The sequence below is a fragment of the Barbus barbus genome (genome assembly GCF_936440315.1).
Source record: "Barbus barbus genome assembly, chromosome: 22".
NCBI classification, from domain to species: Eukaryota; Metazoa; Chordata; class Actinopteri; order Cypriniformes; family Cyprinidae; genus Barbus; species Barbus barbus.
The window spans coordinates 7500526-7515109 of NC_136750.1; the positions used below are offsets into that span (position 1 = coordinate 7500526).

At 39.1% G+C, this 14584-nt stretch overlaps 1 protein-coding gene across 2 annotated transcripts in view; it reads left to right on the forward strand.

Moving 5' to 3' along the window:
• LOC306887959 (dmX-like protein 2) overlaps nt 1-14584 on the forward strand; it is a 77296-nt gene that overhangs the window by 41201 nt on the left and 21511 nt on the right. For both annotated transcript variants that reach the window (XM_079446018.1, XM_079446019.1), the window contains exons 20-29: nt 3398-3567; nt 6564-6661; nt 6797-6962; nt 8199-8463; nt 8682-9418; nt 10405-10695; nt 10790-10981; nt 11080-11156; nt 11350-11480; nt 12618-12866. In XM_079446018.1, coding sequence (XP_079302144.1) covers nt 3398-3567; nt 6564-6661; nt 6797-6962; nt 8199-8463; nt 8682-9418; nt 10405-10695; nt 10790-10981; nt 11080-11156; nt 11350-11480; nt 12618-12866 — 2376 coding nt within the window. The remainder of the gene's footprint in view (nt 1-3397; nt 3568-6563; nt 6662-6796; nt 6963-8198; nt 8464-8681; nt 9419-10404; nt 10696-10789; nt 10982-11079; nt 11157-11349; nt 11481-12617; nt 12867-14584) is intronic.

Consider the following 14584-nt stretch of genomic DNA (forward strand, 5'->3'; position numbering starts at 1 on the left):
AACACACAATCACTTACATGCACATGTACACACATAACCATATTCATACTCAGTGGTTAGTGGTTCCCTCAGGTGGTGCTAAAGCTTTTCCACACCAGTAAAGGAATACGGACACAGCATTGAAGATGGATGTGGAGTACATAACCTTTTTTGAACTCTGTTAATAATTTATGGACATATTAATATAAGACCTTGGTCTGGTGTATTCAGCAAGTGTGCTTGTTTTACTCTTCTCACGCACAAAAATAAATAAATGTGTGCTTAACCATAAAATTATTTCTAAATTATTTTTGTAATGTGCTGATATTGTTATTCCTGATACTTTTTTTTTCTTAATGTAAAATGTAATGTAATCCCCTGCTGATTTTGTATGTTTGCCCACTGACAAAGAAATGGTCAGTCTATAATTTTAATGGTTGGTTTATTTGAAGTGAGAGACAGAATAACAACAAAACATCCAGAAAAACGTATTTCAAAAAAGTTATAAATTGATTAGCATTTTAATGAGTGGAATAAGTATTTGACCCCTTTGCAATACATGACTTAGTACTTGGTGGCAAAACCCCTGTTGGCAATCAGAGGTCAGACCTTTCTTGTAGTTGGCCACCAGGTTTGCACACATCTCAGGAGGGATTTTGTCCCACTCCTCTTTGCAGATCCTCTCCAAGTCATTAAGGTTTCGAAGCTGACATCTGGTAACTCGAACCTTCAGCTCCCTCCACAGATTTTCTGTGGGATTAAAGGTGGGGTAAGCGATTTCTAGTAGCCAATGTTGACATTTGAAATCACCAAAACAAACACGCCCCTACTCCAAAAGGGTCTCATCCCTATTTTGATAGCTCCGCCCCACACATACGTACGGTAACGATTAGTTCTGTGAAACAAAGCAAAACCAATGTTACTCACCTATCGAGAAGAATCAAAGCAACCTCGGCGTCTGATCGCAGGCCTTCCTGCTCCTTGAGTTCTCTCCTGCGCTGGAAAGCTGATCCGATATTTACACGGGCCCTACTTCTTGTCTTATCGTAACACCGTGTCTACACCGGACGCGAGCAGCGCGGCGCTTCACGACAAATCCCTGACAGTAAACTGCTGCCGTGTTCTATTTATGACATATTGACACAACTTTGAAGTGATTTTCAACGGTCGCTTAGTCGTGTCTAGTGTAGACAGACCGCGACAGGACCGCGTCCGGTGAAGACACGGTGTAAGCCTTCTTTTGTTCCGCAGACGTTTTTCTCTTTTGTTTGTTTTTTTTTCATCTGCCATCCCTATCTTTCTATCATCGCTCGGCTTGGCTAATGTCCATCATATACTGCTGATTGGCTACAAGTTTGTTTTGGTACTCGTCCCTGACTCGTTTTCTAAAGCTTTTTGAAAAAATGCATACACCACCTTTAAGGTCTGGAGACTGGCTAGGCCACTCCGGGACCTTAATGTGCTTCGTCGTGAGCCAGTCCTTTGTTGCCTTGGCTGTATGTTTTGGGTCATTGTCATGCTGGAATACCCATCCACGACCCATTTTCAATGCCCTAACTGGCTTCAATGACCTGGCCCTGACGGTCAATGGTCCCGTCCGTCGTCCCTTTAATGCGGCGCAGTTGTCCTGTCCCCTTAGCAGAAAAACTCCCCCAAAGCATAATGTTTCCACCTCCATGTTTGACGGTGGGATGGTGTTCTTAGGGTCATAGGCAGGATTCCTCCTCCTCCAAACACGGCGAGTTGAGTTGATGCCAAAGAGCTTGTTTTGGTCTCATCTAACCACAACACTTTCACCCAGTTCTCATCTGAATCATTCAGATGTTCATTGGCAAAATTCAGACGGGCCTGTACATATGCTTTCTTGAGCGGGGGGACCTTGCGAGTGCTGCAGGATTTCAGTCCCTCACGGTGTACTGTGTTACCAATTGTTATCTTGGTGATTATGGTCCCAGCTGCCTTGAGATCATTGACAATATCCTCCCGTGTAGTTCTGGGCTGCTTCTTGTAGCCCATTCCAGCCGTGTGTAGGTCTACAATCTTGTCCCTGACATCCTTGGACAGGTCTTTGGTCTTGGCCACGGTGGAGAGTTTGGGATCTGATTGATTGATTGCTTCTGTGGACAGGTTGTCTTTTATACAGGTAACAAGCTGAGTTTAGGAGCACTTCCTTTAAGAGAGTGCTCCAAATCTCAGCTCCTTACCTGTATAAAAAACACCTGGGAGCCAGAAATCTTGCTGATTGACAGGGGATCAAATACTTATTTCACTCATTAAAATGCATATCAATTTAAAACTTTTTTGAAATGCATTTTTCTGGATTTTTTTTTGTTGTTATTCTGTCTCACTGTTCAAATAAACCTACCATTAAAATTATAGACTGATCATTTCTTTGTCAGTGGGCAAATGTACAAAAACAGCAGGGGATCAAGTTTTTTTTTTTTTTTTCTCCACTGTATGTTGAATATCAAAGGTATTTGTGTCTATTTGTGGACACATTAACATTGACTGATGTATCACCACCATCCTCCACATGCTGAACATATCTGAATGTGATACAACTTAAAAGTAAAATGCATATTGTTCTTATTCTATTTTACTCTACACTTTGCTATAATGTTTGGGCATTAAAAACTGTAGTTTGGGATATTTTGATGTTTAGAAATCCCTCTGTGAAGAATGAAATGGTTATAGTGTGAGAATGTCTAATATGTGACCCTGGACCACAAAACCAGTCATAAGTGTAAATTTTTCAAAATTGAGATTCATACATCATCTGAATTCATCACATCATCTGTGATCTTTTTCAACATAAACAAGCTTTCCATTGATGTATGGTTTGTTAGGATAGGACAATATTTGGCCGAGATACAACTATTTGAAAATCTGGAATCTGAGGGTGCAATAAACTCAAAATCGCCTTTAAAGTTGTCCAAATGCCGTTCTTAGCAATGCATATTACTAATCAAAAATTAAGTTTTGATATATTTACAGTAGGAAATTTGCAAAATATCTTCATGGAACATGATCTTTACTTAATGTCCTAATGATTTTTGGCATAAAAGAAAAATCAATCATTTTCACTCTTACAATGTATTTTTGGCTATTGCTACAAATATACCCCAGCGACTTAAGACTGGTTTTGTGGTCCATATGTTAAATATTTAATTCATCTCACATGTTAAAGCGTTTATGTTGACAGCCCTAAAAACACAACTTGTTGTCAAACAAGTTTCAAATTCTGAAGTTTGTGTGTGTATGTGTGTTTATTGCTGACATTTAGATCTGTTTTAGTTGTGCGTGTTTTTATTTTCTTGCCCTGAGTGCTGCATTCAGCATTCACTTGTTGCTAGATAGGGGTAAAAGCCTCAGGTATATCTCTGGTCTTGATGTGAATCGGCCTTTATTCTGTGTCCAGGTGTGTCCACATGTCACTTTGCATGGGCATTCCACTCTGAAGCTGAGGAGGAGATGCTGAACATGATTCCTGCCATGCAGAGAGGAGATCCGCAGTGGTCTGAGCTCAGGGTGGTGGGTGTCGGCTGGTGGATCAGAAACATTAACACACTGAGGCGAATGATGGAGAAGGTGAGGCCACTCGAACATACTTGCATAGCATTATTTACACAAACTATGTTTGTGGATCAATATTCTTATAGAAACCAGTGGTTCCCAGTAGAGGTCTGTGCGGGACAGTTTTTTTTAGTCCCGCTCTCGCAAGATTATATTCCGCACCCACCCACTCCCGCAATATATTCACTCCATGTTTACCCACTGTCCACTTAGAATAATTTTCTTCCCAACCGTTCCCGCAAAATTTAGATCTGGTTTCCAGAATCTCACATTTAAATTTCCGCTACTGAAAGAAAGAGAGATGGTCTAACAAATAAAAGTGTAGTCTGCACAAATTATTATTTTTTTTTACTTGGTGTCTATTAACACTAAGGGCAAATAGCCTGCCTTGTTGACAAAGGCTATTTACACTAACTCCGCCCACCAACGTGTGATTGGGTTAGTCAACACTAAAAAAAGACTTTCATTCAACATCTGTTCCAGTGACGTAGATGGTAAGGTGCATGCTTTTTGATGCGATCCACCCGAGTTCGAGCCCGCCTTTTGCTAAACTTTTTTTCTCCCTTTTCAAATCTCATATCGCATCGGAAAGGCATTTATTTTCAATAAAAATTAAATAAATAATCAATAAGGCCTTGCCTTATAATGTACTACAATACTGAGGTGCAGATAATTGCTACTATTTGCAATAAGTAGTATAAATAGCAGAAAATCTTGCTATTATAACAGTGTAAATAGAATCTATAGCTATTTGCACTGCATATCGTTAAAAAAGTACTGCTATTTGCACTTAGTGTAAATAGTATCTATCGCTATTTACACTTTATTGACAGCAAAATGTTAAATGAATTTTGTCTTAAGACACAAAATTTGTTTTGTATTTTGCTGCCAACACAGTAGGAAAAGTGTCGCAGAGAAAAATAAATAAATAGATAGCCTACAACATCTGTCATTTAAAATTATAGGCTAAGCAAAATTTAAACAAAACAGAGTTGAACGTCCTTCAAGGACAGCGCATCCACATTTTGCTCCATCCTTATTCTGCTATGTCACTCATTGACAACCTGCCTGTTCTGTCTGAGGGTCGTATATTCACCACCGATACAGTCTGCGCTGAGGATCGTATGCACATGCTGCGCACACAGACCCTGCAAATAAAACATGTGAAACAGAAAGCTTGCGTGCAGCTCGTGCTTAACAGTCCTGAGTGCAAGCTGTACCGGTGGTCAATGAGAATAAAGCACAGATATGCTGTTCTGAAAGGACGTCGGGAATGGGATATTGTTAGACGGCTCCCATTCAAATTACACCAGAGTTACCGACTGCAACCGCATTTTATTTGGGAATTTAATCCCTCATCGCAAGAAATCTGGTCGGGTCCCGCGGTTGCAGACCTCTAGCTTCCAGTCCTGTTCCTAAAGGCACCCCAACCATAAACATTTGGTGTCTCTCTCTCTCTTTTTTTTTTTTGTTTGTTGTAATTTTTATGAAAGCAAATAGATTAGGAAGTGCTCATAAAATCATATGAATATTATTGGCTGATAGAAATGTACCAGAAACAACAAAGGAAGATTCAGGAAAATTTTCCTGAAGAGGAATTTCATTAACCATTATTTAAATATTTTGATTCCTGCGCTCAAAATATTCAAAGTCTGGTGATCTTTTTCATTTTCTGTTTCACTCTCACTCTCCATTAAATTAGATTCATTTCTAATTCATTACATTTTTACTTGTGTGCAGTTCAATTAGTTTAATTGATGTTTAGCTTAAATTTTATTCAGTTTTAAAATTTTTATTCAGTAAATTTTGCTCCATTTTAAGTTTAGCTTCAGTTCACTTTAAAGGTGGGGACATTTGAAAGCACCAAAACAAACACGCCCTACCCCAAAAGGGTCTCGCCCCTATTTTGATAGCTCCGCCCCACACATACATATGGCAACGATTAGTTCTGTGAAACAAAGCAAAACCAATGTTATTCACCTATCGAGAAGAATCAAAGCAACCTCGGCGTCCGATCGCAGGCCTTCCCGCTCCTTGAGTTCTCTCCGGCGCTGGAAAGCTGATCTGAGATTTACACGGGTCCTACTTCTTGCCTTATCATAACACCATGTCCATACCGGATGCGAGCAGCGCAGCGCGACAAAATACTACGGAACTCATTATGATCAGTGATGCTGTCTACACTGGATGTCGTGCTGCGACATGACAAATCCCCGACAGTAAACAACTGTTGCGTCCAGTGTTGACACAGTGTAAGCCGCCTTTTGTTCCGCAGATGTTTTCCTCTTTTGTTTTTTATCGGCCATCTCTATCTTTCTGTTGTCGCTCGGCTTGTCTAATGTCCGTCATGTGCACTGATGAGCGCTCTTTCCTCTGCATCATGCGTAGACACGCCCCTTACTGCTGATTGGCTACAAGTTTGTTTTGGTACTGGGCCTAACTCAGTTTTCGTAAGCGTTTTTGAAAATATACATACCCCATCTTTAATTCTTTTAATTTAAGTTCACTTGACATTTCAGTTGACTTTAAATCAGTTTTATTCACTGCATTTCTTTACATTTTAATTTCAGTTGAAATGTCATCTAATTTTAGTTCATTTTAGTTGTTAATTATTATTATTATTATATACTCATATTTTTATTCAGTTAATTTTAGATCCGTTCATTCACATCAAGGACAATAACAGTAATATAATTTTAAAAATAATTATTCGCTATAACAATAAGAATGATTGCTGGAATCACTTTCAGATCAATTTTATGTAGCTGATGAATGCTAAAAACACTGACAACCAATCACAGTCCATCCTGCTTCAAAAAGCTTGAGCATTTAAAGTAGCATTTAGAATAACCCAAACCTTATCTTCCATTGGTGTAGACACTAATATAATTACAGTTATCTTTATAGTTATCGTTCTTGGTGTTAACAGGTCCTTTGAGTACTATGGCAATGGTGATAATATAGTTCACAAATAAAAACTAAATATCTGCTGCTTCTTTTTTTTGCATTAGGTAGCCAAAGCAGCATTTCAGAGGCATAATGATCCGCTGGATGCGGCTCTCTTCTATCTGGCCATGAAGAAGAAGGCTGTTCTCTGGGGTCTCTTTAGGTGCTTTAAACTTACTGACTCTTATTTATAGATACAGTGTTACCTTCACATAGCTGCATCTCCTATGCAGTATGCTGTTCCATTGATGCTGTGTTGCTGTGGGCTCTGTTGATTTATGTATTGATTTCTGTGTAGGTCTCAACATGATGAGAAGATGACCCAGTTTTTTAGCCATAACTTCAGTGAGGACCGCTGGAGGAAGGCGGCTTTAAAGAATGCCTTCTCTCTCATGGGCAAACAGCGCTTTGAGCAGTCGGCTGCATTTTTCCTGCTCGCTGGCTCCCTGAAAGATGCCATTGAGGTCTGCACTGTCCTATTTTAACTCTGCTGAAATTAATTCCCAGGAGAATATAGAAAGTGTGTGTTGTTGATCTCTTAGATGTGGAGTCTGCTTAGTTTGGTTAGGTTTGGTTGTGACGTCATAGACTGTGTGGTCGTCTGTGAAGAGTGGAGTGTGATATAACAGCCCTGAGCGGTTGAGTTTAGTCAAAACATCACAGATAAACTCCCCTGATGGACATATGACAGCTTTAGTTTACCTTGGGCTGGATGTCTGACAGTACACAGTCAAAACACAGAGATAACACCACTCGTGAGAGATTATGACAGTATATAGGTTGTTAAAATGAGATGTGTGGATTAGGAAAACAAATGAGCTTTGCTTCTGGTGTAGTCTATTTATTTTAGCTCATGAAACTAATCAAAAAGTACTTTAGTCATATTTTACCCTAAATTCAAAAGGAAAAAAAAGAGGAGGGGGGAATATTTTGCCTAAAATTAAGCCTATTATCAATATTAAGAAGGTAAAATGTATTTAATTTTTTTTTTATGTTTCATGTTTTCAAATAAATCACAAAGAAAAAAAATTGTATCAGTCATGATAAATTTTAAATCTTTGTTTCTTTCAAGTTTAAAGGCAGAGTTTTACTCAATAATTGTAACCACCTCATTTGTATATGGTGAAATAACTAATCTGAAAGTTTGAGTTTTATTAAAATTACCCTTGATCTTCCATACAGTAGTAGCATACATTTAGGCCATGATAACCACAGTTAATCCACGCATATAGCACCTCAATACCATGGTAAAAATGTATGATTTCTAGGTATTTATGAAAAACTAAATACAGTTAGTACTGTATAAGTGCACAAACGCTGTAGCTTAATTACAAAAAAATACTGTAATTATATTCCATTACTCCTTTAGTACATTTAATACTTGTCTACATTAATAATATAATGCAATTTGATATAAATTATACCACATTTCTGCCACAATACCGTGGTGCAGTTAGTGTTACTACAGTAAATCCATGGTGAATGTTGGCAGTTTGTAGATTGAAAAGCCTTCTGACTGTATCATTGTGCACAGTGTTTCTCCTATTTGCCAGCGCTGTTTCATCTGGCTTTAAACCTAGTTAGGAAAATTATATTGTGATCTAAATGTGATTTAATGTAAACTTACAATGCAATAAAGTGAAAATAAACTTGACATGATTGGTATATGTTCTTTACAAGTTGGTCTGTCTCTCTGATAGGTTTGTCTGGAGAAAATGGAGGACATCCAGCTTGCGATGATTGTCGCTCGTCTTTATGAGGCTGATTACGAAAGTTCCTCCACCTGTCAGGGTATCCTATACGAGAAGGTTCTCGGCTGCAACAGAGATGGAAGTGGGTTCTCCTGTACCAAACTGCACCCTGACCCGTTCTTGAGGAGCATTGCATACTGGATCATGAAGGACTACACCAGAGCCCTGGACACACTGCTGGAGCAGATTTACAAAGATGATAATGAGAACCCTGGTAAAGAGTCACTGCGTTACAGCAGCTGATTGACTGCTTTAATAAAATAGCTTTATGATAGCTACCGATAAATACTTAAAATGTTAATAATCACAACATGCACCGCTTAGGAAAGACAACTAGTCATGTAACACCTATCAACTACTGAGTAAATTTGTAACCAATCATTTAATAACAGTGTTTGATACAGAATGTTTAAATTTTTTCTTTTTTTTCAGATGTTCTGGTGAAATCGTGCAATCCTGTCGTCTTTAGTTTCTATAACTACTTGCGTGCACATCCTCTGATTATTCGACGGCATTTTGCCAAGCCCGAAGCATCTGGGGTTGCAGTTGGAATAACAAAAGAACGCAACAGTGCAGACGAAATAAACCTTATAGAGCGGAAACTCTTCTTCACCACTGCTAACGCTCACTTTAAGGTGGGCTGCCCACTCCTGGCCCTTGAGGTCTTATCCAAAATCCCTAAAGTCACTAAGAAAGCATCTTCTCTGAGTAAGGGCTCTTCTGTGGCCAACGTCAGTGGTGCCCAGCCACAGGAGAACGGAGGAAAGGCTTCAGATCTCGCCTGGGGAGCAGACTCCTCCACTGGACTGGACTGGAGTCAACCGATGGTTAAAATGGAAGGTGAGGGTCTACAGTTGGACTGGGGTGATGATAAGGAAGAAGATGAGGATGAAGAGGGTGGGCTGACCATGAAGAAACCGGAGGTGGAGGATGAAGAGGCTAAAAAGCCTTCCAAATCAGCAGCCCTGCAGCATGAGAACTCAACGGGCGAGTCTGAGGTGGACGTGATCGCCGAACAGCTGAAGTTCCGAGCCTGTTTGAAGATCCTCATGACGGAGCTGCGGACACTAGCAACAGGATATGAGGTGGATGGTGGCAAACTGCGATTTCAGCTCTACAACTGGCTGGAGAAAGAAATCGAGGCCATGCACCACATCTGCAACTATAAGGTTGGTGCTCACCATCTCATTGCAAAAAAAAAAAAAAGCCTTGATTGGGATTTTGTTAAACCAAAACATTATTTTTCAGAGAAGAACCACTATATCCCATGAGATGGTCTTTCTCGATTTTGTTTAGCATTTTGACAGTGATCAATGTGTAGTGTATCTTAATATTAAAAATATACAAGAAATGAAAAGTCACATTGTATATTTTCTAAATTAATGTTAGATTTTCTTGTGAATGGTGGATCTATGCAGATGTTTAATTTTGATAATGTTTAATCTAAATATCATAACTGGACCTTCCAGTGAAAATGACTGGTGACGAATGCAGGACTTCTCCAATCATTTAGTCCACTTATACACAAAGATAGAACCAAGTCCATGCTTTCCAATTTTTTTTTCTTTTTGTGATGATTTGTTACACTTTGATTTGTTAGACATTATAATACAGAAGAAAAGATCTGTTGCTACTTCAGTTTCATCACGACTTTAATATATATATTTTTTATTATTATTTCAAAGGAATAACAATTGAAACCGATATAATTTTCACTAAATGAACACAAGGAATAATATTTAGTTAATTTATATGCAAAGTATCAATATGTGGTAATAAACAGCAATATGTAACTACATGCATTATTACTAAAGCATTTAAAGAATATAAAATACCATACAGAGAAGTCTATGAATGATAAATTATGTTGTGAGTGATTGATTTAAATGGACAGTTCAAAAGAACTGAATCATTAGAATAAATTGAACTGCTGAAGTTTAACTCCGAAACACAATTAAAATCTGCTAGGAAAAGCGAAACTAGTGTACCGAAAGTCTAGGAAACTGAATTGCTTAGAAGTATATTAAAATTATTGCAAAATCCATGATGTTGATTAATTGTATGTTTCCAACAACGTATTATTCAATACTTAATAAACATTCAATATATTGGTCATCCCTGATCTATTTTGGATATTCTGATATGTTTGATATAGTTTGAAGGAAAAGCGGCTGCAGGTCAGCTGGAGAAGTGGGGTGAAGATGGATCTCTGGACCTGGAAGACTCACAAATTCGGGGGGAAGCAGGTGCATATGAACGTCATCAGATGGAGCGACGGCGTCTGCAGGCCAAGCAGCTGCATGCAGAGAGGAGGAAAGCCTGGCTGACAGAAAATCAGGCTCTGCTCAGAGTCTTCCTCAGTTACTGCAGTCTACATGGAGCCAAGGGTGGAGGAGTGACGTCTGTCAGGATGGAGCTACTCTTCCTGCTGCAGGAATCGCAGCAAGTGTGTCCTCACATGATGGTTCAATATGTTGATTAATTTATATTGTAGTTGGTTGAGTGTGTTCTCATGTAATTTGTTGGTTGGGTGTCCTCAGGAAATGACAGTGAAGCAGCTTCAATCACCACTCCCCCTCCCCACCACTCTGCCCCTGCTGTCAGCCAGCATCGCCCCCACCAAGACTGTCATCGCCAACCCTGTCCTGCACCTCAGAAACCACATACATGATATTCTCTACACCATTGTCCAGATGGAGGCTCCACCACACCCAGACATACTGGACGACCGGGTGAGAGGCACACAAACAGACACCCTCACAAATAGAAAGATTGTATGAAAGCTCCGTGTGTGTGTGTGCATTTGCTAATATGTGCATGTGTATTTCAGGTGAATGCTTTACACACACTCGCTGCTTCTCTATCAGCTTGTATCTACCAATCGCTTTGTGACAGCCACAGCTACAGGTACAAACATCCAACTGATAAACCACTGATTATTCATCTTAAAATGCCTCTAAAGATGTTGTAGCTGCTTAGATTGTCTGACTATTCTGAATGGCATACCATTCTTGTAACTTTTACATATGCACACAGTCACTGACTTATGCCCGCCTGCTTGTGTGTGTGTGTGCGTCTGTGCGTGCGTGCGTGTGTTCAGCAGTCAATCGGAGGCCACTCAGTTCACAGGGATGGTGTATCAGGGGCTGTTACTGAGCGACAGGCGTAGACTTCGCACTGAGAGCATCGAGGAACATGCAACACCCACCTCTGCCCCTGCACAGTGGCCAGGTAACACACGTCAGATTTGACTCCACAGTACACATGCAGAGAAATAGCACATTCAGACTTATCCTTGTCTGTAATGACTCATTATGTATGGAGAGGAAAGAAAAATCTGACTATTACCCTATTTCCCTATTTGGTCCATTTATTAATAAAGTCCCTGGTTGTCAGACTGATGATGAAAAACAATATTAACCAATAATCTCAATGCCAACTCTCAATTAGATCTGATTGCATGTGGGTAGACGATGCTCATCTTATGAATATGTTTTATTTATTTTTTTAAACCACCAATATTCTTTTTTACATTATGGAAGTTAATACTAGATACTAGATGGAGGGATTGAATGTATGGATAAATAGGTGGATGGATGGAGGATCTTCAGAAAGATCACGTAAGATTGGATGGGTAAATAGATGGACAGACAGAGTGACAGATTGATGAACAAAATGGTCAGGAAGATGATGGATGCTGTATATTGGATGAATGAATAAACAGATAGATAGGTGGATGGTTGGACAGACAGATAAAAGAATGATTGGGTGCGTTGACAGACACTTAGATGAATGGATGGCCAGATATATGACAGAGAATGGATGGGTAGATGGATGCATTAATGAATGGATGGATGGACAGACAGATAAATGGAAGAGAGATTGGATGGATGAAAGGGTAGATAAGAAGTGGATTGTTGGATGGATGGATGGATGAATGGATGGGTTGACAGAGAGACTGATGGATGAGAGAATGAATTGGATAGATGATATGTTGGATTGATGAATGGATGAAGAGACTGATAGTGGAGAAAATGAATTTATAGAAGATATGATTGGATGTGTGGACATATGGATGGACGGAAGTTCGGTTGGATGGATGAATGAACAGATAGATGGAGGAGAGAGTGGATGGATTGTTGGATGGAGGGGCAAACAGATGAAGGATGAACTGGATGGACAGATCGTTGGATGGCTGGATAAATGAATGAACAGTTAGGTGGAGGATAGATTGATTGATTGGAAGGATGCATGTATAGAAGCATCCAAGAACAAATGGATACAGGATATATCGCTGGATAGGTGGAAAATTTTTTTTATTTCCTTTTATCCATCACTGGCTCATTGTGTCTGTTTTCTCTCTCTCAGGTGTGTCGTCTCTGATCAGTCTGCTGGCATGTGCTCAGGGTGATGATTACATTCGTCTGAATGTCATGTTGTGTGAGGCAGTGGTGGCTGTGTATCTCAGTCTGCTGATTCACGGTCTTGGCACACACTCTGGAAACGAGCTCTTCCGGCTGGCCGCTCATCCTCTCAACAACCGCATGTGGGCTGCCGTGTTTGGAGGAGGAGCCAAACTTATTGTCAAACCCAAGCGGCCACCTGAAATCACTCCAGGTGAGTCTTCTGCCCTGCCAGAGATGTTTGTTGATGTGGCGATTTGTCAAATCTGTAAAGAAAGTCATGCATTTAACACACAGCCTTTGTCAGAAGTTCAGTAGCATTTTTAATATGTAAGTTTGAGTTTTACAGTTTTTAAGTTCAGTCAAGTGCCCCAGGTAATTTTTTTTAAACATCTTGAAAACAGTGTCTGGATCCTGCAGTGCATAATTACATTTCCTCCCCTGTTAGCTGCTCTCAAGGCAGCAGGGTCCAAGGGGTCAGAGGGTGTAAAGGTCAGAGATTCTGACCCACCGACCCTGACCATCAATCAAGAACCGCCTCAGACTGAGGCGGCTAACCATAGTAACATGACCATGGAAACAGCACAGCTGGAGAGCTGTGAGTAAAAGTTTAGAGGCTCTTCCTCCACAGAGGAACAGGAAATGAGATAGGAATGATGGACTTCCAGTGGTGTATCAGTTAGCACACAAGTCCAGTGTATAAATATATTGGTAACACCTTTACAATTGCAAAATTTTAAAGTACCATGTATATATCAGTAAAGTAACTACTTTAGTTAGCATGAACTAACAATGAAAACGGCTTCTAAAGAATGTATTAATCTTAGTTAATGTTAATTTCAACATAATGTTAATTTTGTTTCCGCTACATTCATTCTGCAGCTTCTCAGTGACATCATAGTGATGCCACTCACATCATTCAGTCGAGGAATTAGCAGTTGTTGTTAGAAGGGGATACATCTACGACCGGAAACTAACAATAAATTTTATTTTCTACCTATTAGTGGTCTACACCTACCCCAACCCTAAACCTGCCCCTTACAATGATGCAAAAACAGTAATTATTGTGTGAAAAAAATACTAAATTAATGTGCCCAGTCTCCACAAACGGAAAAGCAGAGGAGACAGAGCGGGACTTGAATTTCAGCGCAGGATTGTGGGTATTGCACATAATTCTACTCATTCCCGCAAGTTCCCCATTTATGATGCGATGACAGAATGTATCATTTGTGCATGCTTTTGAGTAGAGCCCTGCACAGGTCTCAAATATAGGCCCTAGCCTGGCCATCTCTCTTTCTCTCTTTCTTCCCATTGCACAGTTGTTGAAGCCATTAAAATAGTTCAGTTTTGTTTTTAATGGTGCAATGGTTATATTTTTTTTAGTTTCTTTATTAAGTTAATTCAGAAAAATGTTAGAAACATTTTTTGTTTGTTAAATTCAAGTTTTTGTTTTTTAAAGTAATCACCAAGCGGCCTATGTTTGATCAATTTAGCCTTCTCAAATCATGACTAAAATAAAATCTATAGATAAATAAAACACAAAGCATATCACAATGTTAATTTAAATGTTTGACCTAGATAAATGTGTGCTATTAGATCATGTGTATATATATATATATATATATATATATATATATATATATATATATATATATATATATATATATATATATATATATATATATATATATATATATATATATATATATATATATATATATATCTCATTATATCCAATCATTTGTGCAGAGAGTGGAAGCTAAAGCGCACTCTGCAGGACATGGAGGCGCCAGTGCCATCACTTGCATTTTTTTTTTCTTAATCACAGTGGAAACTTAAAATATGCCGTCATTTTTGCTCATACAGATAAGACAACATCATTTGGAACTGTAAAGGGTCTACTTTTATTTGTGTGCACTCACAATATCAACA